Raw genomic sequence first — 27721 nt, 5'->3', positions numbered from 1 at the left:
TGTTTTCGTACCTGACTGTTGGAAACAGCTTGCTGATGATATGGGGAGAACCTGTTCTTGGCAGGGTCCTCTGATGTTGGGCTGAGAGGCTTTGGATCCGACATGGAGCGCTGAACACTCTTTATGGGTCTTGGTAGGCTTTGGTGACGCTGGGGTGATTCAGCAGTAAAGGCCTTCTGCTGTGGTGTAACATGGGCCTTGTTTAGTTTCTCCTGGGAGGCAAATGTTGTCTCCAGCATGCGATGAGGAGACAATGGAGATACAGGGGAGTATAGCACCTGGGGAGATTTAGGGGGCTGGCGAGATGGAGAATCATTTTGTTGATACCCAATTTCCAGTGGGTCTGGTTTCCTCCTCTCGAATTTAGCAACTCCTTGGAGCCTAGGAGACGTAGGGTCAGATGTGTTTGCACCTACTATGTGCAGACTTGTGGAGTACGGACTAATAGTTGTAGGGACACTCAACTGAGGGGCAACCACACCCTGTGACTGAGACTCTGGTTCTGTCTGGCAAGCCAGACTCTCTCCTTTGTGGGTCCTTTCAGGGGCCGCAATGTAATGTAATAGGTCAACCTTTGAGGTCTCTGCCATTGTTATGTGGATTGCAGGCGAATTCCTTCCTAATTGGTCAGGCTCTGTTTGGCATGATGAATCATTTGTGGTCTGACTAGCTATACTTGCAGAAGCCACTTTAGATGATGCTTCTGATTTAGCCTCACCACTAGACTCTGAGTGCTTGGATACACGTGATCGCCTGCGCCTCACTGGCTGCTGGTCCCATTCTCCCTGGTCCTCCTCGTCAGTCTGCACACTGCTGTCTGCAATACGCCTTGTTCTCCTACGTCTGTTCATGAATCGGTCCTCTCCATCTTCATCATCTGTTTGCACACAGCTGTCTGTAATCTTTTTCCCAGAGTCCTCCTCTGAGCCATCTCTCAGCCGAGGCATGGAATTCTGCTTTTTCATTGTCTTGGAATCAGCTTGTTTGTCACTGATTCTCAAAGACATCTCAGAGGCAGAACTGTGAATAGGTCGAGCAGCCACCACAGCTTGGACCACTTGTCCATCCTGCCAAAATTGAACACTCTGTGCATCTTGTTGAATAACCCTACCACTCTGGTCACAAATAATGAAACCTTGAGGGGCCCCTCCTCCAACAACTACCCCTTGTATAGCACCCTTAGCAGTTGATGCTGCTGCGGCCACCACCGCTGATGCGGCGGCTACCTCTGCTGCTGCCACAGCTGCTGCCTCTGCTGCTGCTGCCACAGCTGCTGCCTCTGCTGCTGCTGTCTTTTGTCTTTTCTGCTCCTCCAACTGCTGCTGGAGCTGATGTTGCAGAGATTGAATTTGTTCTAGCTGCATTCTCTGCTGGGCCAGTTGTTCTCTTTGCATGATCAGTTGTGTTTCCCGTTCTGCCTGCTGTTGGTGTAGTACTTGCTGTTTGATTGTCTGCAGTTCTTGAATCTCACGCTGAACAATTTGTTGTTCTTTTTCTCTGTGTCGCTGAAGCTCAACGCGATCCCTTTCAAGCTCCTCGTGAAGGCGTAGCTGCCGTAATTTCTCTAGTTCAACCCGCTCTCGCTCGAGCTGCAGCGCATGCTCTTGTTGTTGGCTCAATCTTTCATTTTCCTTACCTGACTGAGCATCCGTGGGGGCAGAAAGTTTAGAACTCAGTGCCAGGGCAGCGCCATGTGATGTCTCTGGTTGAACCTGTGGCAGTGGTTGAGATTGACTGATGGGTTGTCCTTGAGGTTGAGTTTGAGTCAAAGATAGAGGTTCAGTTTGAGTGGGTAGGTGGGTTTGAGTGGGTAGGTGGTGTAGCTGTATTTGAGCCTGCACTGGCTGGACAGTTGGAAGTTGGACTTGAGCTTGAGAAAGGGACGCAACATTCTGTGAGGTAAAGCGAGTCCGATCTGTCTGTTGATCTGCCATAGACTGCATACTAGATGCTGGTAATTGTTGTGCTCCCAAGTGTGCCACAGCTTGGGTGGGTGGAATGGTTGCAGCTGTTTGTGCAGCGACTGTTGTTAAAGGCTTTCCAAGGTACACAGGAGTTTCCTGTTGTGAGCTGTTTGTATCAGGCACACTTCCTGATGGTGTAGCTGAAGTAGGATACTGATTTGGGGGAGGGTAGGAATACATTCCCTGTGTAGACAGAGGCATTCTGGGAGTCACTTGAGGCAACCTGGTAAGGCTAGCCAATGGTACAGCAGTCACACCGGTTGGGTATGGTCTGCAAACTCCTCTAGGCATAGGACGCATGACAGAAGAAGGCTGGGTAGTAATTGGCAAGGTGGAGGCTATGGGAGTGTTAATGGTGGAATATATCATGCCATCACCTCCTCTCATAGCAGCAGGGTACAAAGCACGTATACTTGCTTGTCTAGCATTTATTAGATTTGTTAATGTTTGGCCATTTGCTGTTGGTCTTCCATCTTGGCCATACAGAAGGTTTGCTCTTATAGAAGCTAAGCTTTGCTGGAGATTTAGCCTAGCTAAAGGTCCACCCCCACCAGCCCCATATGCCAACAATTCAGGGTTATTTCCATACCGGCTTGCATACTGGTCGGCAGAGTTAAGAGCTGCACACATGCGACTGATTTCTCTGGCAGTGGTTGCACTGTACTGGGCCAGATTTGAGTCCGGTGGTCCTGATTGATCACGTGAACTGTAGGCATAGTCGGAATTTATATTTGACATGGAGCCATATCGGCGAAGGGGTAACGAAGGGCCTGAAACATCTCCTTGGTGGCGCAAGTCTGTGTAAGATCCATACTGTGCTCCAATTCCAAGGTATCCACCATCATAACCTTGATTCATGCTGCTAAGATCTACTGCCATACCCCCCTGGACATTAATCTGATAGTGTCCACCTTCAGTCATGGAGGGCAGATTGGTATCAGACATTGAAGGTTGAAGGTTGGGTGGTTGATATGGCTTATGTTCCTCTGTCACTGCTTGTGTGGCGTGAGGCTTTTGTTGTTGTTGTTGTTGTTGTTGTTGTTGTTGTTGTTGTTGTTGTTGTTGTGGTTGTTGTTGTTGGCTGACATTGTATTGCGGTGGGTAGGGAGGGTGGTTTGCTTGGGGGGTTTCATTGGTGGGGGTTTTATCGGAGGATATATTTGTAGGCTTCTGAGTGAATGACCCTGAACATGAACCAGCAAAGGGCAATTTGTAAACAACATCACAACACGCTACCTGGTTTTCTGGTTTAATCTGACCAGTGAGATCCAAAACCTGAGGAGGGGGAGGAGGTTCCTCTCTCTTCACCAGTTGAGTCACTGTGCCCACCTGTGATGTGTTGCTTTCATCAAGTTGCACCATCAAAACATGGGGCTTACCTGTGGACAAGTTCATTATTGTTGGTTTGTTTTTAAGCTCCAAGGCATCTCCACTATAGACTTCATGGGGAGCATTAGAAGCAAGAACCCCAGACAATGACTGTGGAGCCAGCGGGGATACTCTAGGAATGGTACTAGCAGTCACTGCAGGCTGGGCACTGCTTGTCTGGCTTACTATAAGGTCTTTTTTCATCAGCAGTGGCTGGACCTGATTAGCTAAATTGTAACGAGCAAAAGAAGATTGCTGGTGGTGCTGCTGGAGCTGCTGCTCAAGAAGCTGCTGCTGTTGCAGGAGCTTCTGCTGCTGTAACTGCAGTTGTTGCTGTTGTATACCCAGGTTTTCCAGGCATGCATCAATTTTGGGAATGGATGGGTCAGTAATTGGCGGCTTGCTCTGGGTTAAACACACAGCCGATCCAACACCCTGGCCCAAATCCATACGGTTTTGCAAAGGATCTCCATACACAATTTGATGCTTAGGTCGGGACATGAACATAGAACTTGCAACTGTGACGCTAACTGTGGTCGGTGTTGATACAGATATGTGTGGTTGCTCTTGTGCATTCAGGTTCATAATAAGAGGTTGCACTGCTGTGTGTCGACCAGATGGCTGCTCTCCTCCTATAGAGTATCTCCTTGTATCAGAGGCAATGGATGTTAGGTCCATCCCTTTGTCTGTCATTATAATTGGCGCTGGCCTCATTGGGGCTCTCAGATCCACCACGTTAATATTTTGATGAGTTTGACCCTGAGACTCAATTATTGAAGAGCCTTGAATATTTGAGATTTGGCCTAGATATATGTTCTCCATAGATCCACGACTGTGTGCATTTACAGTGCTCATACCAACATTAACCTTTTCAACATTTTGAGCCATCTGTGAAGAATGTTTAGGGGACCTTTTTGATGGATGCATTTGTGGTGATGTTGGGGAACTTGTTGAAGGGGGATGGGAGCTATACAAGGTTTTACAACTAATTTGTGTTGGAGATGACAAAGGGGAAGTGGAAGAATTTACAGTGATTGGCTTGGAAGGACTAGTTGTATTAGAGCCTAGGGTTATCACCATCACTGGTGAATCTTGAGAGGACTGTTGTCGTGCAAGACGAGGGGAATTTGCCCTTTGAGGTGCCTGTGCTCCATGGGTTGCTGCAGCCGATGTACGACCTCCAGGCAAAGATGGCAACTGCCTGCCACTACTAGTAGTGGGTCTTACTGATGGCGTATGTGTTGGGCTTTGTGCTGGAGAAGCACTGGGGGAGACCGGGGGGCTGGGACCTTTGAAAAGGGAGAAGACTTTGGAGGCTAGGGACGATGCTCCAGGGTCAGGTGATGCCTGTGTTGGCCTCTGGGGCCCTGCTCTGTTGCTAGCAGGCCCTGTGCTACCTGCCTGTCGAGCTGTGGCAGTCTGATTGACTTGGGCTTTGGTTGTGGCAACACCAACAACACCTTCAATTTTGGCACTCTGTGTCATCATCCTATTTTGTGTTTCTTTTGAGAGATGCTGTGCTGCATGAATTCCTGGAATTCTTGGATCACTCCCTGTTGTGGAAAAGGACATGGGTGCAGTAACCTGTGTTGGGCTTGACCCGGGGGTTAATACAGTTCCTGCTTCAAGATTATGTTTACTGTCAGGCTGAGAAGGCCCTTTCTGCTGATTAACTGTATTCCCTTGCCTCTGCATTAGCTGTGCTTTCTTCATCATCTCCTCATAGACCTCCTCCGCACTTTTTAATGTTTTATCAGATGGTGAGGTTGCTGATGTTTTCTCTGTAGGCGAGTAAAGTGATGTGAAGGTTGGAAGGTTATATTCATTTCCTGATTTGTAAAGCTTTCCACCAATCATTTCATAGCCCTCTGCCTCTGAGTCCATAGATGGCGAGTATTCAGAACATGATGATCTGTGAAGTTCTTCCATCTCTGCAGCCTGCCTCAGTTCTTCTGTTGGTGATGCATCCTCAATAGGTGAGAGATTACTAGGGGGAGTTTTGGATCTTTCCCTGCGTCTCTGTGCCCGTAGTTCCTCTTTATCCCTCTTGGTTTTTCGAGCAGTACTTCGGATTCTCTGTTGCTCTAGATCTCTCATCTGCTCCTGTTCTCTTAGTAGTTCTTCCTCTTCTCTGAGCTCATCCTCTTCAGATGAGTCCTCGATGGTTGGCAGCAGTGGCCCATGTGACCGATGTCGAGCCTTCCTCTGCTGCTTTGCCTCCTCTAGTCTTGCCCTACGACTAGGACTGCTGTCACTGTCATCCTCCATGGAGGACACAGATGTAGGGGAAGTTCCAGAGGTGTAGCTGGGAGTGGTTGCAGGTAGGGTCGATGAATATTCTCCCTTAGACCGCTCCTCAGGAGAACCTGTCAGACTCTCCATCTCTAGCTCTGGTTCTCGTAGGTCATGCTCTGTACTGAGCTCCATGTCTCGGTTGTAGCTGTTGGTGTTATTTAGCTCAATGGTCTTAAAACGGCGCAGGCCTCCGGCCATTACAACATCTTCTTCTTCATTTGACGCTGATGCCTTGGTGTCATCCTCAAAACTGTTAGATTGTTGAGAGAGTCGTCGTCTTTCTTTGCTTAAATCTCCACTTGCTTTATGTCCCCTTTTTGGCTTTTGGTTCTCATGTTCTTCCATCTCCTCTTCATCTGCACTCATCTCCATAATTTGCCTCCTCATGAACTCCTCATCTGTTAACTCTTTGTGGGACTTCTTCTGTCTTACTGGCAATGGTGAGAGACCACTTTCGCTGCTGTCTTCTACATAATCATGACGAAGCTTACAACTTAGGTCATCCTCTGATTCATCCCTTGCTGCATCATCATCATCATCAGGATTGTAGTCCCGACCGTGTCCTACAGACAGCGAGTGTGGCCTGTTTGATGTTGACTTTGACTCCAGTAGAGGCTTCATGGAGCTCTCTAGCTTTTTGATTTCTGAGGGGATGGAAGAACCACTGAGCTTGATTCCTTCTTCCACGATCTGTCCTGTAATCTCCCCATGAGAGCTATAGATCCCATCTGAGGAGTATCCAGTGTCACTTAGACTCTGTGTACTTGATTTGTTGTAATCCTGAAGAACGAGAGAAGACAAAAAGAAAGGTCAGAACAAAAAAATGATTTACCAACCTTGTATCCCACTTATTCATCAAACTCATAAGAAGTGACATTTTAATGAAACATTTGTAGATAATAAGAAGTTAAATAAATGCACTGGACCAAATACAACTGAAACAGCCTCTTATTTTGACATTAGAGAATAAATAAATTGCAAAGAAAAAACAAATATCAAACCACCAAATATTGGACAACATTAGGCTAAAATCAACCCAAATGTAACTTTGCTTTGTGGTTGTACAAGACAAGGTAATATGAACTTTCATACAGTTTACCACCAAGCAACCTTTTTCCCTATGCTAAACTTTTAGACTTGTTTTTGAGTATAATGTTATTTTGTAGATTTGATAAGTTATTAATCATATTAAACTAATTTGGGTTGAGTTTGCCCTTCAACTATGTACACACAGATGGATCAATTCACTGCAGACAGAGTGAATACAACAGACAGTTAAACATACAAACATCTACAGACAAATGTCTTTCAATGACATGCTTGATTGACTTCTTTGACACATTCTCTGTTTCATTCTTTGAACCATTGAAGAATAACGAACATGCGTAGAATGCTTCGAATATCATCACGAAGCGTCACAGTAAACAACAAGGCTTGCGTTTGACACAAATAAAATAAAAGTGTACAGAACCAGTGTGAGGAATGAGTGAACAGGCTGAAAATGAGGAATTGACTGAGAGCACGGTGATGATGATGATGAAGATGAAGATGATGAGGACGATGACGATGACAATGATGAAAGTTATACTAATAGGAAATGATATAGATAAAGGGCGTAATTTGTGGGCGTCATGATTCAAAAGGTAAATTATTAAGTAGTGATAATAGTAAGAGTTATGACAACTTCTACTTACTAACCTAAGGTTACATAGTAACGGCCCGTCTACACTACAGCGTCGACAGCGTCGAAAGCTCCAATCTGCTCATTCACTTTCAATGGGGTGACGTCACGTAGCCGCGCTTTTTCGCCGAACTGAATTGTGGGTAGCAGAGCGGTCCGTCTCAGGCGTCTCACGGCCCGTCTACACTACAGCGTCGACAGCGTCGAAAGCTCCAATCTGCTCCAATCTGCCCATTCACTTTCAATGGGGTGACGTCACGTAGCCTCGCTTTTTCGCCGAACTGAATTGTGGGTAGCAGAGCGAGGCGTCTCAGGCGACAGAAGTTGAACAATGTTCAACTTCTGTCGCCTGAGACGCCGGAGTAGCCAGCGCCAGCCAATCAAATCCCGTTTCCCAAAATCTGACAGCTGAAGCGCTAGCCAATCAAACCGCGTCTAAGCTGGGAGAGATATCCAGCCGTTCATTTCTATATTTAAAAAAAAGTCGGAGGAGAAACTAACTATCGCCGTAGCGAATCACCCGGTTTTGTATGACCTGATCCTCTTCACCTACCGGGATACAAACCGGAGGAGCCAGGCATGGAGGGAGGTGGCAGAGACAGTGGGTGAAACTGGTAGGTTTTCGCCTGTTTGGGGAGTTTATATATATATATATATTGCTCCCATAAAATCCCCGGGGGTTTTTGCTTTGTATGTCGGGGGCGGGAGATTCATGTGATTGGTTGTTGGCCGTGTTGCTTGAATAAAATCCCCAAGCTCCAGACACGCCCAGCTCCAAGCTATTTTTGGAGCTGTAGTGTGGACGCTCCGTAATGGTGGACCGATGAATCTGATGGTTATAAAGAAAGAGAAGACCGATAAAAAGTAGAAAACAAATGTGTTACCTAAAAAAAACTAAAGAGAGATAATGATATGATGACGGCGATAAACAGTGGTGTGGAATAAATAATGAAATGTTCATGATTTGATGAAGACAAGGATGATCATGAGAAATGGTTACAGTAACTCAAATGGAGCAAAAAATATAAAAATAAAAATGATGAATCGAGAGTAACAAATGAAGGCGAAGAAGTTGCAGGTAGCTCACTTCATGGTGTCTTGACTTCTGAGTATCGTCGACTATCTTCGTGTCTTTTGGTGAAGTGACAGTCTCTGACAAGGCCTTCTTTGGTGGTGCCTTGACGTCTTCTTTTAGAGATTTAGATGTGACTTTAGTCTTCTCCTGGCTCTGCATCTGTTTGCGTGCTTGGTTGTTACCTGTGGGTTTAGACTGAGTAGGTGTTGTTTTTGATGGGGTGGGAGAGGCCTTAGCATGGTTAGGGGTAGTCTTACCGGGGGGGGCCTTGGCACCAGGAGGATGAGAAGGGCCCTTGGTCTGAGCAGAGGGCTGAGCAGACCCCTTTGTCTGAGTCGGCCCTTTAGCCTGGCTTTGGCCCTTCGTCTGGTTAGCAGACTGAACAGGGCCCTTACTCGGAGCATTTGATTGATTAGGACCTTTATTTTGAGGACCCTTACTCTGAGGTGAGGGTTGTGCTGGACCCTTAGTTTGGGAAGGTGGCTGACTTGAACCCTTAGGTTGGGCAGAGCTCTTGGTTTGAGGGGAAGCTTGGCTTGGCCCCTTGATATGAGGGGCAGGCCCAGCTTGTTTCACAGGAGAGACAGGGCCACTTACTTGGGGACCCGGTGGTTTCTGTTGTTGAGGACCTGTGGGCCTAGGCCCCAAAAGTTGATTTGGCCCTTTCTGCTGAGGTGACTGTTGATTGGCTGTAGCAGGTGACCGGGGGGATCCCATGGGCTGTGCAGTAGGAGCTGGAGTATCTCCCAGGCTTCCTGACAGAGCCCTCTGCGTCTGGCAGTTCAAGCACAGCCATTCTTTCTTCTGGAAAAACAAGAACAAAGAAAACAACAATGAACAAAAGTTGTAAGTGAAACAAAAGCAGAACAAATGATGATTATTGAACAATTTCAATTTGAATGTTATCAAATATGTGTCAATATCCATCCTAAAATGATATAGCAGGCTGTATGGAGTCTATCAGTCATGTGTTTTACAGAACTTGATGTTCAGTGTCTCTCAAGTAAAGTAGACGGTGGGGGGGAGGGGGGCTGACTCAGTTCAGTTACCAATGCAATGAAAAAAGGAATGAAGAGAGACATGAAAAGTATAAATTACTTATATATATGATTCTTTAATGGCACAACAAAAAATACTATGATAAAGTGACACAACCCACTAATGGACAACAAACACAAAGTATGCTCATAATTGATGTTTACCTTATTGACTCTTAATGTACTTTCAACACATTATTTGATTATTATTTAATTATGATTAATGGGTACAAAAATGTGCCTGATAGTTTTTTTGTTTAGAAAAAATGAAATCAGAAAGTGATTGCATTATAAACGGTCATGAGTGCCAAGTGCCAAGGACTCAGTATAGCGAGTCTGAACAACTGTTAGCTTTCAACCATTTGAAAGCCTGTCCAAACACGGCCTTTCTCATTTGACAACATTAAGCACTCTCAAACAGGGTACACAGAGGAAGAGTGCTGCGTGAATACAAATTAACACATCTGATATCAGATTGGAGCAGTTCAACTGTCCATAGACATTTTATTGCACATGTTAAAACACATATAAATGCAACACCAGAGAATCATAAAAGCAGCGAGAGATATAAGTCACAATATAAATATCCATAACTCATTCCACCTGAGTCAAGGAATATGTAAATCAGCTGCACATCTCCTTCAAGGCCGTTTGTAAGAGACAAAGACACGATATAAACATAAAGAGATTCAATGTCAGGTCAATGCAGCAGATCGATGGAGCTGCTCCATGGAAAGAAATGGTTACGTTACATGTTATGAAAGCTAAAAGAGGAGGCGGCACCATGTTTGTAACGCGTCCTCTGCTTCTATGATAATCATCTGTGCTCAAGGCCTGAAGAGGAGGCGCTGTTATGCCACAGACTCACTTAACAAAACAAATAACCTAATAAATGCCGCTATTGCCTGTTGCCATCTGCCCAATAAATCATTACTTTCATTGTTGTCATGCTTCAAAAACTGAATAGAGAAGTGAGAACTCAACAACATGCCTAGAAACAGCTAATTAAAGGGGAAACACGTAGGTGTTCAATGACTGTAACAAAGGACATCTTCAGTGCAGTCCAAACAGTCAAGATGCGAGAGAAGGCGGACACAGACCATCACAGGCCACTTCTACTCTTTGTCCTGTTAAACTGCTTTGTGAAAGCAAATGAATCTACAACTAATATTTAACCACTGGTTAAATATTAATTTAATATATATAATTTATAATATAATACTGGTGGTTGGAGACAAAGCTTAAGCCAACATTTTACAGAAGAGGAAAAAAGGAAGTGGAGGAGGGTTGAATAAACAGGAAGAAGAAAGTGGTGGGGAATCATCCTCATGACAGGAAGAACGAAGGTGGTGATGAAGATAAAGTTGTTATTTTTAACTATATGTGACGCTACTTCTTTTTACTGTATTGATTAAATGAATGCCTATCAATCAAATACATGATATTTATGTAAGGCTAGTGCAGAAAGCATGAGAACTTCATTGACCAAGTGTAATGTTTATTTAAAATAGGGCTGCAACTGATTGATTTATCTACCAATGATATTTCTTGTTTAATCTAAAAAGGTTTGCTTTCAAATGTCGGGGGGAAATAACAAATGTCCATCACAAGATACCAAAGTCAAAGGAAATGTCTTTAAATGTCTTGTATGGTCTGAATGACAGCCGAGAATCAAAAGATATCCAGCTAAAAGTCAAAGAAGTCTACGTGTGGAGCAAATATTACATTTGCCAAGCTTGAACGTGGATATTTCTATTTGACAAAAAAAAGAAGCAAATATGTCCAAGTTGATGTCTTTTAATGTCTTATTTTGTCTGAAAAGTCTAAAACTCCACAAAACTAACAGAAGAATGTGCAGAAACTCTCAAAAATAATATGAAAATTGTGATTAATTCAGACTTTCTTCTGTTGGTATTAAGTAAATTAGAGCCTTTATGCAACATGAGTGTTAAATTATGCAACTGCCTCATTTAGAAATGATGCCATTTGAATCATGAATACTGTGAAAATATGCAGGTCAGTAAGGATAGTGCTGCAGCACACTAACGAATAGTGTTGGCATTTTTCAGCATAAAAGGACATAAGAGCCTGCAAATAAGAGCCTGCAAACACGTGGCTCGTTAAAACAACATTTCAAGTAAACACCAGGGACTATCATAACTGTCATCCTTCAACTTTACTTTAATAGTTTAACAAAGTAACCTTTCTAAAATACCATAACTGCCTAAAACAAAAGTAATGAAAAAAAAAGACAGAAACGGTGGCTTCATTTAAAATCGGTTTGTCACATGCTATTTTTACTCATGCTATTTTTCCGTTCAAGATAAAACCTTTCTTAATGTTCCCGAATCCTACATGAATCTACATGAAGCATGGAGGAAGCCATTGGCATGCTAAACAGACAGACTTGCTTTGTTTTCATCTCTCTCAAGTACTACTGAGGAGCTATATATAAACAGGTGCAGTACGCTCAGAACTAGCCATCTGTGCCGGTTTGTTTCACATACTACAACAAAAGAATTTTGTGGAAATGTCAGAAACGAACGTCTGCAATGTCCTCAAAACACCATTAAATCAGCTTTTAGCATTTTGAAGTGTCATGAAGCAGAATCTTATTATATACCTTAATTACATACTATATTATCCTTTTTCCGTCACCAAGAAGCTTTCTTCCTGCCATGTTGGCACTGCCACACTCCCATCTTGGCTCCTGAATCAGCATAACAACACTGCGTGGGTAAACGGGAGAGAGGACAAACTGGAGCTGGGAGTAGCAAATTATTCACGTAGAGTGCTTTAGCTTGTACAGCAGTGAAGCATGTGGGCTGTGCTTCCCACCTCGGCCCACACTGTGTGGAGGAAACCAGGCCCGTATAGCAGACTGAGCCTCTGCGCCTCAGAGACAGGCTTTTATTGCACCCTGAAAACAGAGCAACACTGTGGAAATCCACTTTTACTTTTTAACTGCTATCTGAGTGAGCGCACTTACAGTTCAGTACACAGAGATGAAACTACAGCTGAACAACAACAAGACAGATCATGGAAGTTTTGGCAACAGAGTTTTTGTTTTGTTTAACTTCTTACTTTTCGTCTTTTGTGGGATTTGTTCTGTGAGGGTGTGTCTTCGTGGGAGGCTTTATGTGTGTTAGTGTGTGTGAGGAAGTTGGCTCAGTTTGTTATGGAGATCATCTTGTTAGTGAACTATTAACCTCATTACATGGTTGGAGGTTAACTTGTGCTTAGTTGAGGGTGTATTACACGTTTGCTCTGAACTCTAACTCAGATGCTACTGACAAGACTACACACTGAATGTAATCAATTACATCTGAAGCATAAGGTGTTTGCTCTTATCCACTGCAACGTGCAATGAGTCAATTACAGAAGTGGCTTTCAGCATCTGGTTAACAGATAGTAAGACAAAACACATGGTCAAAAAGAAAGTGTGTGTGTGTGTGTGTGTGTGTGTGTGTGTGTGTGTGTGTGTGTGTGTGTGTGTGTGTGTGTGTGTGTGTGTGTGTGTGTGTGTGTGTGTGTGTGTGTGTGTGTGTGTGTGTGTGTGTGTGTGTGTGTGTGTGTGTGTGTATGTGTGTTTGTTTACAGAAATAGAGGCAGTGGGCCCAGCTAGTTAGTGAGATCACCTTGTTGGTGAATTGGTAACCTCATTAATCAGCAGGACATTAGCAGGTCTATTTGGTGGACTGTGCACTGAACTCAACTTCATTGCTTCCACTTCAGTCCTGTGTACTTTTGTTGTCCTTACTGTACAGCGTTTCCCACATCATTTGATTCTATTTGTAGGGGCACCGCACCACCCCCCTTTTATGAGATCCATTTGTGGCGGATGATATTTTATTGTGGTTGCCCGCCACAAATAAATCAATGTGGGAAATACTGCTGTATATCAATTAGTTATTGCTCCTGTTCATATATTCCATGTCTGAATAATGATATGGTGTCCCTGATCTCAATTCACCTGAAACAAAACAATTAAGAAACATCTATACCATATAAAGCATACAAATACACTGCAAACACAGCCAATACAGAAATGCACTGAAGTTGACTACCAATACATGGCATTGAATAATGAGCCGACAGCTTAATTTGTATTTAAGTTTAAATGTGCTGATCGTATGATTATGATATTGCTGCAGACATCTGCATGCCTGGGTGTGTTTGTCGGTTTTTCAGCGTTCCCAATTTGTCATCTTTGGCTGTTTTCTATATCTGTTACGCTGAATGTGTATTGAAAAAAGTAAAGGATTCTGCATATGTGAGATTTTTAAATAAATGTAATATCAGAACACACATAAAGATAGAGATGCAGTGCAGTTCTGTACTGTCCAGTACTGTAATTCACTAGAACATTTTAAATATACAAATATAGCTGGTGCATTGTGGAGTGGCTCCTTTACTTTACAGTTGTACATCTCTGCATTTTACACCATTTACCAAGAAAACTATTTTAAGCTTGTGATGTCCACAATGTTTGAGATGTAAAGTATACATATTGGGAGGCGTGTGGTGCAGTGGATAGTGCCTTGGTGTTGGGATCAGGGGTCACAGGTTCAAACCCCACTGCAGTCAGCATGTCGTTGTGTCCCTGAGACACTTCACCTCAAATTGCTCCTGTGGGGATTGCCCACAGTATTGAGTATGTAAGTCACTTTGGATAAAAGCGTCTAACAAGCAACATGTAATGTAATATATACCAACTGAAGTAACGCGAATGTGAATTCTGTTTCATTTTTTTAATTGAATTTTGACAAGATACCAAGACTGGAGTGGAGAGAGCAGTTATTGAGTGAAGCTGAATCTGCCATAAGAAGCAAAGGTGGATAGTGTTAACACCGGCAGTGAAGTGATGCTCCATCCAATCATCTCACAGCTGGAATAGCTGCCCTTTCACTGTCAAAATAATGAGAGATTGAACACTGCAGGTTACCACAAGGAAAAGGTCAGAGAGATTGATCCCATTCTCATAGATTGATCCCGCTCTCAGAGAAGCTTGCTGAGACATTACACCCATGATCACTCGTGTGTGTGTGCGTGTGTGTGTGTGGTGTGTGTGTGTGTGTGTGTGTGTGTGTGTGTGTGTGTGTGTGTGTGTGTGTGTGTGTGTGTGTGTGTGTGTGTGTGGTGTGTGTGTGTGTAAAGTGAACTGAAAGTGTGCATGCAAGTATGTGTGGGACTATATTTGCATTTGTCGATGTCTATGCTAATGTGGTTAGGTATTAATTAACTAAATTATATAACAGGGCAAATAGATGAATTATCCAGACTGCTATCCCCTAATGACAAGCAAAGCTATGCACAGGTGTGTGAATTACAACTTAAAGCGCTCAAATGGGGCATCATTTGATTAACGCGTGTACCATCTTGAATTAAAACTAACTATGTTTACCGTCTAACTCAATTTAGAATGATCCAATAAAGGCAACAATGACTTGAATGTGTTGGTGCAAGAAGACCAAGCTCTTATAAGTACCAGACAAACTACAGGCTATTTGGTAAAATGTGTTTTAAAATGTGTTAACAAAACAACTATACAGTACAAAAGTTTGCTTACTTCAGGTAAACGTGCACAACCCCTGCAGGATGGTATCGGAGTTTGTCCACTGTGTCGCTAAATGTGTCATTGCATGCATACTGTCACATACTGTAGTAGTGAAGTGTCTTTTTTTTCTTCCATAGATGTTGTTGGAACTGAAGTGAGAAAATATGACATGTAGGACAGTACATTGTGTTTTGTTGCAGTTAATTCATGTGTGTCCCTTTTTATCTCATTTGTCTTCATTTATATCTTTTGAATGATACTGTAGTAGTGATCATTATATTGCCTAATCCCAGTGGAATAGTGACTCCACCCTCGAGCTGAAATGCAGCCCTGCAGTCTTTCTTTTTATGCTGGGAACTTTTCTACATGAGAAGAGGTGGCTACTGAAAAGCATTTTCCTTATGAAGACATATCTGCTAAAGTAAAAATGACCCCAGTGGAAATGTTGATCTACCCTAAAATAACTAAACTACACGATTCCCTTTCCTCCACAATGGCTAAAATAAAAAGGTCACATTGTTCAACAGCTTAACTCAAAATCCTTTTCATTAATTGTCTTTTTTTACCGGCAAAAATGAAACTAATGGCCCAAGTCCCCAAAATTAACATTTCAAAGAAAAGTACACAGATAACAGACCTACAGAGCCAAACTGCTGGTATGATATGGAGAAGAGCTGTAACACTTTCTACCCATGGAGGGAGCCAGAGAGCACAGCATTTCATCGAGAGATACTGTATGGAGCCTGTGGGAGCACACACACCCACACAACAACATGCTCTCACAGAGTCAGACTCAAGCACACTGATAAATACTGGACGTGCGCTGGGCTGCATAATTAACAACAACCTTTTTAAATGAATCTTATTTCCTGCAATATTGGCAGTGACAGTCACACCCCCTTCCACTTGACTTCTGACACACACACATCCGTTTATTTAGATTTCCTGATCAGCAGAGTGTATGTATGCCCACACATGTGTAGGCAGACATACTGTGTGTAGCCTGCACAACCTCAGTATCCCACCCCTCACTGTCAGTCAACTCACAGCAAGAGACTGTCCCCTGCATGGTGTCTCTGCCAGGGGTGAGACCACAAGCTGGGCAAAGAAATGTCATTAAGTAATGTCATTAAACACAGTCACAAACCTTACCGAGATATAACAGTTTAAACAGAAAAGAAAGAGATAATTTCCTACAGTAATTGTTTTTATGCCACAATGAAGATCACAAATGAAAAACAGAACTGAGTCAATGTCAGAAAGATAGCCAACAACTTCTGCGAGGAGCAAATGGAAGCATGACAGCAACGCAAGGCAACATAAATCCTTTGTCATGCATCATGTGTAATCCTCTCTGCCAAAGTTTGACTTGTAAATGTCAAACGTTGTCAACCCTCCATCGTTCAAAAGTTATCCTAATCGTAGCCTTCGCGTCTTTACCATCAAAACGACTTCCGTCATTATCTAAATGTAAAAACTATTTCACAGTGTACACAAGTGCTGACCACGTCAACCTTCAAAGTAAGAACTGAACAGAGGAAAACCGTGTCAAAACAAAGGCAGAAATCATCATAATAATCCTTCGAGTTCTGTCTCACAGAGATTAATGAGGCGTACAACAGAGGAGGTCATAATTAATCTGTAACAAGTGAAGGTCAGGGGAGCAGAGGGTCAGTGTGAATTATTAACTACACCATGCAGGGGCGCGCTGCCAAGCAGGTGGGAATGGGGTGAGATTAAGGTGAGTGGGGAAATATGTCTCGCACTGTATGGTGCCCAGACCCATACACACACACATTTCATACAAAGAGCAAAAGAGCAGAGAAACACCCGAGTATGGACATCAACAAATGCAGCAGTAGCATTCAAAGGCTACATTTAATCAGATGTAATTCCCTACAAATCACCATACTCACTTTATTCAATCTTGATACAACGTCATAATATTCACATACAAATCAAAGATCAGCAGAGCAGGTTACTCTATTAAAGCCCTATCAGAGCCATTAAAACCTCTGTATCCATTTCTATTATGCACAGTCTGAATGAGCAGTAGTTTGAAACTACCAAGTGCGCAGCGCTAGGCGTGAGCGAGCACATGTCACAGCAGAGTGCCAGGCTGTGCCACACCACGCCGGGCTCTGACAGGTCAGGCAGAGTCAGCAGGTATATAGGTTAATCCCCTGGGACTCCTTCAATGGGGACACGTGGTCAGGCCTGTGGATTAGTGAGGAAATGAAGGATCATCCACTGAGGAAGCAGGACTCAGCTGCAGTCACAGTCACTCATACTATACGGATCCACACTGTGCATTCAGAGGAAATATATAAATATATAGAAAATTGAGAAGCATGTTCAATAGGCCATCCTGCAGGTAGACCATTTCTGAGAAGTCGCTGTTTTAAACTTTTATTCCTATTTAAAAATAAGACAATTATTTAAAAAACAAAAGTAGTTATAGTAGTAAAGCTGTAAAAAAAGACTAAAAAGCTATTTGTACTCAGTTCTACTGAAAATCTAAACATGCTTTATGCTCAAAACTCAGCAAGCAAGCCTCTACACATCCTGCCACTGACTGTGTCCATACACTTTGGACTTACAATCAAACACAGCTAGCTGCTATATATGTCCTCAAGACTAGGAGTATACAGCCAACGGCTGTGTAACACTGTCCTCAGTTAAAGAGGTGCTCTGAGCTTAATTATATTGCAAGCATGCTAACATGCTCACAAAATGCCTTGGCTATCCATTCATTTATAAAATAGGTCTGGACTAAAGCAGTAGATCAATTTGTCGACTGACGGCTGAACATCATTCTGATTTAAAGTGTAATTCTGCTTGCATTGATTAAAAGAGACATATTTAAGTCAAAAATGTGCATGGTTTATTCTTATTCAGTTTATACTATGCCTAACTTTATGTACATAAAGAAGTACATTAACAACATTTTAAAAGTAGAAGACTTATCCAAAACATTGGAAAGCTACATATTAAATGACTTTTTATAGTGTCTTGCTCCAGGAGAACAGCATGTCATTTGCCATTAAGTGTGTGTGTGCATCTCCTGTCCTGAAGGGGCTGCGTAGCATAGGGTGAGGTCATGTTTCTGCGCTTTATTAATCTGACTGTTTGTATTTGTTTTAACGAGGCAACAGGTTTCCTCTTCTGGCCCAGCACTCAGGAAGATGTCAGAGACACTGTCCTGCCTCAGAAGGGGCTCACAATACATACATGAGACACAGTCAAAAGCAGCAAGACATCCCATTGATCCCAACAGATAATTCTGTCTTAAAGCATGTTTATACATATCTTCATTTTAAACCGAAACAGAGTGGTAGATATATTTTCTGCTTTAGAATATCCTGGCAGGTTTACATTTAGAGAACACTTATCAAGCACATTGTTATAGTATTGGTTCTGTAAAGTTATCAAGCCATTTCAATAGCAACAACCTTTATTTTAATGTCTCTTTTAGTTTAAAAATGTCGTAATTAGGAGTGTTTGGGCATTAAGTAAAAGGTTTAATCTTAGAAACGACCTAAAAGGGACCTTAGAAAGTGGCTGCAGCAGCTTTTTAACTAAGCTACTAATATGGCATATAATAACCCTAATCCATCGCCTCCATAATGTCTAAATATAACTAAATATTTAAGAGAGATTGTGGATCCCCCTCTTTCATCCCTGAAATAAGTGAAATCTTTCCTAGAGGACAAGAACAATCCAATATCCCAGTTCACACACTTCAGGACAGCAGTCAGGGGACGACTGCAGCTGTTCTGAAGGCACAGGATGGTTCAGTGTTTTCTCCGTTGTTTTGATTTAGTGAGCCTTTTAACTCAGCTCTGCTCATTTGCCCTGAGAATATTAAATACGTCTTGCTGTGTTTATCCTTCTGCAATATTGAAAAAGCACCCAGAGCTGCAGCACACAGCTCAGATTAGTTTAATGAATGCACCTCTCTCTGTGGTCAAACTGTCTGAGCTGTGCAGTCACTAAGAAGTCATTGATGCAGTTTATGTTCACCTTCCTACACTACCGACCTTATATGTCTCATTCGCTGTTCTACGCCTTTTGATGCTTTATGTCAGCAAGGTAACAAGACAGATGATCGGCATTGTGGCTCGATAAGATTACGCCAGTAATGTATGTAATGTACATACAACAGTATAGTTTTTGTCATGGAGAGGATAGGGGATACCATGGATAATTAGCTCACTGCTTTGGACACACAGGAAGATGTGACTTGCATTTTGCTAAACGCCTCCTAGGCTGAAACAGAATTAAGGCAGTGGCAAAATAACATTCAAACCTCCAAACATAAATCTGTTTTCTAAAATGTTAATCAAGCAGCAAAACAAACCTCATTTTACACTGTGGTTGGCAGCCAAGCCCAAACAAGTCATGTGTCTTATCGCATATGTCTGTCCCCAGGACAAGTTAATCAGGCTGTCTCCTCGGCCTGTTTCATTTTAGATGAGATTCTAATACTCCTGCCAGGCGAATTTACAGCTATCAGCCAAGCAAATACAATTCATGTATCGCACATCTATCTTTTAGACAAGTTACTCAAGCTTTAACATATCACCAGCAGTGAGCACAAGTCAGGTGATTACTTTACTAAAATGAGTCCAGCAAACATATATGTGTGTTTACTCTACACTAGTCTTTCAGACAGGTTGTTCCTTGTTCATGTGACTCGATGTACAAATAACACGTTTAGCAAGTCTGTAGGGCAGAGCGGGCATCAGCATCCTTTGAGTAAGAATGGGACTTGTACATACTGTATATAGTAGTAAATACATACCTCAAATAAAAAGACATAATTCACTTCACAATATGTGTTAATTACAACAGCAGAAATGGCAAATGCAAGCCTTCGAGAACACTTCAAATGAACTGAAACATAATGTGAGAAAGGTTTATGTCAATTGGCTATATCCAGAAAATAAAAATAGCTTAAAGCACCTGAATTAATTGTAATCTATAATCAAAAATATGACTGCATGCAAAGCCAAAGCTCAATTCTGATTGGTGTACAGAAATGGCTAATGTCAATTCTCCAATTCAGTCCCGCCCACTTTCAAAACCACTTAAAAGCACAGTTAAATAAATGAAATATGCATATATTAATCTGTAAAGTAAAAAATTCAACCTATTGTTATTAGATACAGCTTTTTACACTGACTGGTATAAAAAGCGTATGCATGAATAGTCCTGTTTTCAAATATAAAAAAACAATACATTTGAGACCAAACCCCCTATATTTGTGAAGTGAGATGTTTATTGGAAAACGACAGTGACCAAGTGAACCCATTCAGCACTATTATCCTCCCTTGTGTTGTGTGTCATGCCCTCAGCAGTAAACTGTAATGGCAGTGGAGCCACAGTGTCTTTGCTCATGGAGGCAGTGGGAGGACCGTCTCTTTGGCTGAGGGTAATGATCCTCATGCTGCTTTTGCGATTGTTAATACTGCTCTCAGGCCAGACCCCCACAACTGATGTGGTCATCTTCACTGCTGCCCGACAGCTGCAGCACTGAGAAGATTAGAAAGGGGTTAAATGTAATATCTGAGCGATCAGTGAGCTTTATCTCTTTCAATTTGTCTCTCAATCTCCTGCTCTCTTTCATTATAGTTCTCCCTCTGTCTGGCTGTGTTTTTTTTGTTCCCCTGAAATACAACTACACGTCTCTGTTCCATAATCTCACATTTGTGTCGCCAGCCTTTTAGTATTTGCCGACTATAAGCATAGCGCACACTCAACTAACCCCATCCTTCTTTCTTAATGCCAGCATTAGGGAGTAGTATCATGCCTGAGGTGCTGCCGGGAAGAGAGAGCGGTACCGATGAGGCGGGTGAAGTGATGTGTGGAGACAAGAGGGCCCAAAAGCAGGGGTGGGAGGACTGCTCCGGCCCACCTCTGTGGCTCTGACAGTGAGGATAGGCCCGGCACTGCCAGCGGCCCCTGGAGCAGAGCTAAAGCTTGTTAGCATAGCCACCGGGCCTTGAGGATGATGAGTTCTGAAGAGGTGATTAAGCCATTGCTGAGGTCCCTATAGGCTTCAAAGCTCATACACTGAGTAGGCAGGAAAGGAAGGGCATTTGAAGATAGATGCACGGAAAAAGGACTGGAGGGGTTATTCAAGTTCAATATGGTCACTGGGCTCTTACATAGACTTTCATCAAGAGAGCTGATATCTCTGCGGGTAGAGGCACGGCGTGGGCGGGTCGAGGGGGACCTCAGAAAAAGGCAGAATAAGGTACGTGAGATGCAATCCTGCCTGTTATGAGGGGCTGATCCTTTTAGATGTTCCTCTCCTTTCAGTCTCAGGTTTGGATTCAGGAAATATAGTTTGACAGTTCAAAAATCTTATGAAGCACGAGCCGGATAAGACTAGAATGTACAAGCAGTTGTGGGAGCACTGGATCTCTCAGCAGGTCTGTGATGTACAGAACTAAGCAAAGTGTGTACATCTCCAGCTCAGACTGAGCACAGAGCCTGCCGTCAAACACAAAGGTCCCAGAGAGGAGAGTGAGTGGCATTTAAGCCTCAGACCAGCGAGCCATCTGTGCTGGTGCCACATAATCTCAACAGGAAGCTGGCGCCGTTGTACATCACATCATCTTCCTGTCTTCTAATCTAACGCAGCACAGTCACACAAACTGAATGTTGTCAGTGAGCACATTGTGGCGTAAGAATTTGGGATGAACATGCCTCGTGAAATTTCAATTGAACACGGACCGCATATTTAGAAAAACAGGGTTTACGTGAAAAAACCTTTGTTTCACCATTATATTTGTTTCAGCGCTAACATATTAATCAGACAAAGTCAAAATGGTCTCAGTTTAATCATCCAACAAGGCTTACTATGCTCAGATGGCACTCATTCGTGTGGGTGGATCTTTACAATGTGTGTTGGGGTTAAGCATCATACTCGAGGGGATCACTACACTCCCTCAACACGGATTACACACTCAATTATTATCTCCTTCTAAAAGACCCCCCCCCCCCCCCCCCCCCAGAACACACACACATGCAGAAACACACCCATCCCTGTCTCTTTTGGTTTGTGTCTGTATCACCTCTCATAGACACTCTGTCTTATTCTGTGCAGGGTTTTAAAATGCTCACCCTGATGTTGCTGCTAAATCAACAGAGCGTGGACAGAATCAAGAGGGCTGAGTACCCGTGTTGCAATGTCAACTGCAAGCCATTCAACCAGAAGTAATTGCCAATTCAATCAATGTGTCAACAGCAAGCAGTAGACAGGAGGAAGAGAATGCAAACGGAGGGAGAGGAGCACTGAAACATGGACAGAGAAGGAGAGAGCTTGTGTATATCCAACAACCTGACAACAACTGAAACAAGAGAACCGGGTGGTCCCATTAAAGGGGAACATGTCATGCATCAGACACGTCACTTACATCGGTTTTATCTTAAAAAGATAAAGCATTAGATAAAGAGCTGACATACAAACCGACCATTTATTATTTCTTCTGGATTACCGGCAGTTTTACAGCGAGGTGAGTCAGGAACACGCAGTTCACACATTTTAAATAATTTGAAATAACAGGAGGGTGACATGCAATGATGTGTGAGGGTCTCAATATTGTAGATGTGTGTACGTGTGTGTTTGCAGAGCTGGAAAATGTTTAAAGGACCAGATGCTACCATTAGCATTTTAAAATAGGAGTCAGTGGCATAATGGAACATAGGGATGGTTGAAATCTCACCGAGATGTAGTTATGGGTAATCATATTTTCTTAGTTGTTATTTGTATCTAAGTAAAGCACAATAAAATAAGACTGCTTTTCTGTAGTCTTTAATAATTACTTCATCAACATCTATGGTTTAACAGTAAACAAATATAGCATATTTGCATAATACTACCGAAGCTCTACTGTGTCTAATCTGAAGGTTCTAAGTACTGTGTTTCTGTGGGCGTGAAGACATGCATCCTGACATGTACTGTACAGCATGTGAATGACGCATGTGGGCGTGTGACTCTGAAACACAGTGCTATATATGCACTGGCCTTTTACGAGAACACGGCACATACAGGGCAAAGGAATATGGAAGTATTACAAGGTGGAAAGCAGCTGATTGAGGCTGGGTGGGTGTTTGAGACTGTGATGGTGTACCATCATCAGTTTGGGAGCAGCCAGACTGAGCATGGCAGGATTGGATGCATGATGCTGGCAGCCATCTGGCTTTGGATTGGACTCCTGAGGGAGACACAGGCTGGTGCCAACCTTCAGAACACACTTCCAGCCTGTTTGAGAAAGAATGACATGTTCATCTATTCTGAGGGTCCGTGTGGGAGAGGCAACTGTGCTCCTGCAGAGTTGTGGCACATGAACAAATACTACACGTTCTACGTATGTTCACTGTATGCCGGTGGAGTCTTCAAGGTCACTGCATTTGAAAGCAAATTGTAGCCCTGCATTGAAAAGTAGCAATAACATCCCTTCAAGAATTTTATTAATCGGGTATTTGTATAGCTCTCAGAAGCTGTTTGATAGAAGTGTTTCTTCAACTGAGTCACAGTACGCTACATTTCATTAAGACATGTTTGAAAAATCAAAGATTAAACATTTCTAATTTCACATTTTAAGGATACATTTCATGCTATCTGTATTTTCTCATTATCAAAATGGCATTGTGTGCTAACTAAACATCCTGTGTTCTCAGCACAGAAAACTGAGCCAATATAAAGATACTGCAGACGGTGTTGCGCACTGAGAGTCTCTCTTTGCACAGCCTCTGACTGTAATGTCTTTGTCACAGCTGAGTATATCACAGAATAAAACTGTGTGTGCGTGCGCGCGTGCGTGTGTGTGTGTGTGTGTGTGTGTGTGTGTGTGTGTGGGTGGGTGATTATGTAAGCTTGTCACGATAATTACGTTACTGGTGAATGAACACCTTGACCATCCCTGCTGGCCTCATTAAAGCTCATTGTCTTATCACGTTTGTTCACGTCAGAATGTCACACACGTTTAGCCAACACGTTGCCAGAATAAACGGAAGATTTTTCCCAACCATTGAAATGCTGTCTCGCAGCGACAGTGATCCAGGTGAAGTTGAGACAACTACGAGGTGTTTGAACAGCTACCATCCAAAACGTTTGGATTTGCTTTGCCTGTGTATTTGTGTTTTATCATAAACAATGAAAACATTCTGGGAACAGTGATCAGTGATAAGTAGCAGACAGAATGTAAAATAATAACAGTAAATATATGTATGTAAGCTCTGTATCGTTTCTGGTTGACTAGGCCACAGTTTGCAGTGCTTTAATCATTTAGAGGATGAGAGATAGTCTTATTAAGAAGTTTAAAAAAGCCTTTTTAACTGAAGAGGCAAGTGTAAATGTTGGAATAAAACTGCTCTGAGTTTCCAAAGGAGTTCAATTGTTTGACATGACAACCACATTTATATTCTTAAAGGGTAAATTGGCTTTTTGTGAGTTTAAGTACAGTTGTTTTCCTCCCTGGTAAATCATATAAGATTCTAACATCTCAAATACAACCTGCCCCTGATACCAAGCTGCAAACAGACAGATAACTGCAGTAAAACTAACACCTGCACGTACACATTTCTTACATGCATGCAACACACACAGGCATTAATGCACACTCACCTTATGTGACATGTGAAATCAAACACAGCACTCTCCCTGCTCAACAATGCATGAAGTATTTATAATGTTCTCTCTCGTTGAATTATTGATGAACTATGTTTTCGGTTGCTCTACACTTTTTCTACAGTTATATTAGAAATCCAGTTATTTTCTCTAACAGTCCATCAGGGCCTTCGTCCTGTTATACACAAAGCCACTTCTATATCATAATAATAGACATACAGTGATAGATCAGTATGCCCGCCTAACCGTGAAAGCTATTATGTTATCCATGTGAAAATAAAATAGTGAGACTCCTGGGAACTGAAACCCAATGTCAAACACACGTCCACCTGCACTTAGTTTCAAGAGGCATGACATGTTCTGCCTCTAAAGGCTGGATAGTCTGTAATACTATAAGCATTTCAGTGACGAGGAGTGACATGCAGCGTATTGTCTATTAAATTAAGGAGCAGACACTCCAGCGAAAACATATTAAGTCTGTTTGCAACCATACTCTGGGGAGACGACAATGACACAAGGTTGTTTTTAATCTCCTTGAGAAGCGTAATGGGGGAGGAAACAGTCCCAAAACAAGGACATCTTATTTACTCAGTCACACAAGACTTTAAGCACTAATTGATGTGAAATATCGTGCAACGTTACAAACAGTTGGATTCCTCACGCTCATTATCTGTGATTCCTCCTACTTCTCAATCTATCACCTCTTTCCTTTCTCTCCTCTTCCGTTCTGCCACTCTTTCTCACACAGACACTGGCATCCTTGGTCTCATCATAGATTCAAAAGGAGCCGACTTTGTTTAAAAAAAAGATGATACAGCTCAGCCTAATTTACTCTGAATTAATTACTCCCTCATGTGGTGACAGAATATGTATTTTCATGAATATTTCTAGCAACTTTCTGATTTACACAAGCTACAGATCGTTATTTGAAATCCTCCCATAATACTGTTCCACACATACATTACAGGTTACAAGTCATGTTTTACGTGTGATAAAGTAAAGGCAATAACTATGACTATACAGTATAGCAGAACTGTATAATGTTTAAATAATTTAAGCCAATTTATATACATTTTTTTCACCTTTGTTCATGTTTTCGCCTCTTCCTCAGTGAGGCGAAACCTGTTTTTTCTGTTTTACAGTACAGAAAAACCCTGACTTTGCCTACCGCTATTTAAAAAAATACGTAGTCAAATGTGGGCGATGTATTTGTATTACTACCACGTAGTTTAAAAATGTTTTGTTCTTCTTAAAAATAGCGTTAATTGCCATGGCACAAACTGAGCAGCTCATTTGCATTTCATCCACTTTGTCACTTTTCATTAGCTGAGCATTTCCTGAGCTGTCACCAGTGCAGGAGGACTTTGTTTACTGTAAATGCTTCATCTTATAGGAAAAATGACAAGCTTTTGAAAGATGTGGTAATCCAAGTGCAAATCAGTTTCTACCGTGCTGATAACAAGTATTGTCTATGTAGCCGAAGCCTGATAAAGCCTGTTTCTGTTTTCCCTGAATCCCTTCATTGCAACGGTATCACATATGGACGGGCAGACGGACATTTTGCCATGATGACACACAGATGTACAAGGTGAAAACCATACCTGCATCTGGTCAATATGGTATATCCTTTTCATTGTTCTCTACTATTTCAAGTCAATTGTCACAAACCAGTTGTTCAACTTGGCACAGTTTTAACTTTTAAGTCTATCATCTATAAGACCAGACCAGTGACACATGAAGGAATAAAGTACCTAAAGGCTTTCCACCACACATGATGAAAACAGGAAGAAGTGATTACAATTCAGCTTGCAACAGGCAAACAACAAGTTTGAGAAAAAGCAGGGACAGCAAAACAGTAACAGTTTGGAGTGATTAGGAGAAGATGAGGAGAAATAATGTGCCAAACAGGCTGTGTGGAAATCAAGCTGAGAAACCCAGATTCAAAGGACAAAGCCTCACACCATGTCCAAATGGTTCTCACCCACTCTCGAGCGACCAGCCTGCCAGCTCACATGGAATAACAACAAATACGGTTCACAGGTTTGAAAAGAAAGCACCTGGTGCTGGATTGAGGCCGTAGCCATCAGCGCAGAAACACATCTAATAACAGATCCTCTCATAAAAACAAAGCAACATCAGTCTTAAAGTTTTATCAGACTCAGCATCTTAGCAGCCGAGCATGAAAGGGACGCCTGACAAACAAATTATCCCTGTTTCCATAGTGATCTATGAATGGCCTGTGCTAGTGCCTGTGACAACCAGATGCCTGGGAAGACAAGGCTATCCCATAAAAAGCCAGTGCTCTGCAGAAAGCCTGTTATTACTGCTATCATTCAATTGGACTTGATTTGCATAATTAAACTCTGTTATTGCCTGGCTCTGGGAGCTACTGCAAGACTCTGCTCTGCCGCCCTTCCTCATAATAGAGGACCAGGGGCACTTCAGAGAGGAATATACTCTCAGCTGACTACTAGATGTCATTAATCAATACTAATATTATCCATTAAATTGAACTTGATAAGGCTGTGTTTTTGTGGTCCGTTTCATATATTTCTGTGCAGCTCCGGGGTAGAGTGCAAACTGATGATGTGAGTCACAGCCTGGACTTCACTCTGCTACATACAGAGGGCCTGACAGAGCAGAACATAGCAGGTCCTGAGCGAGAAACATAGAGAAGTAGCTCACAGGCTTACATAAAGCAATGTGTGTACATGCTGCATAGTACAGAACCTGCAGCTCGGAAATACAAATATCAACCCTTCTTGTGCAGAAATGTTGTTTTGTACAAATTCTTTGCATGAAATATTTTGAAACAATTGGTCCATCCCTCTGTGTTAAAGAACAAATCTAATGGAATAAAAGAAATACTAAATACTAAGAATCAATAAGAACCATCACAGATATACAGAAGGGCATCTTGAAGAACCTCAGAGACAGAGCAAACTGACAGCACCCGAAGCCAAATACTTGAATCATGACCACAATAATCCTTTTAAATTGCAGCTATTCACTCAAAGACCATGCGACCGCAAAAGGATAACAACACAACCCATTCAACTGTACTATGACACAGCACTTCCACATGAACTGGTCAATAAATCATT

At 42.4% G+C, this 27721-nt stretch overlaps 1 protein-coding gene across 4 annotated transcripts in view; it reads right to left on the bottom strand.

Annotated features, from left to right (window-relative positions):
• bsnb (bassoon (presynaptic cytomatrix protein) b) overlaps positions 1-27721 on the bottom strand; it is a 64605-nt gene that overhangs the window by 11086 nt on the left and 25798 nt on the right. For 2 of the 4 annotated variants that reach the window (XM_034083045.1, XM_034083043.1), the window contains exons 4-5: positions 8396-9187; positions 12-6407 (exon numbers count right to left, since the gene is read on the bottom strand). In XM_034083045.1, coding sequence (XP_033938936.1) covers positions 12-6407; positions 8396-9187 — 7188 coding nt within the window. Of the gene's footprint in view, positions 1-11; positions 6408-8395; positions 9188-12043; positions 12130-27721 lie in introns of those variants that run through there. The other 2 variants (XM_034083046.1, XM_034083047.2) reach the window with 2 other exon arrangements.

Source organism: Pseudochaenichthys georgianus, chromosome 5 (genome assembly GCF_902827115.2).
Source record: "Pseudochaenichthys georgianus chromosome 5, fPseGeo1.2, whole genome shotgun sequence".
NCBI classification, from domain to species: Eukaryota; Metazoa; Chordata; class Actinopteri; order Perciformes; family Channichthyidae; genus Pseudochaenichthys; species Pseudochaenichthys georgianus.
Note: the sequence above shows the minus strand (reverse complement) of the source record. Positions and strands in the feature narration are given on the sequence as shown.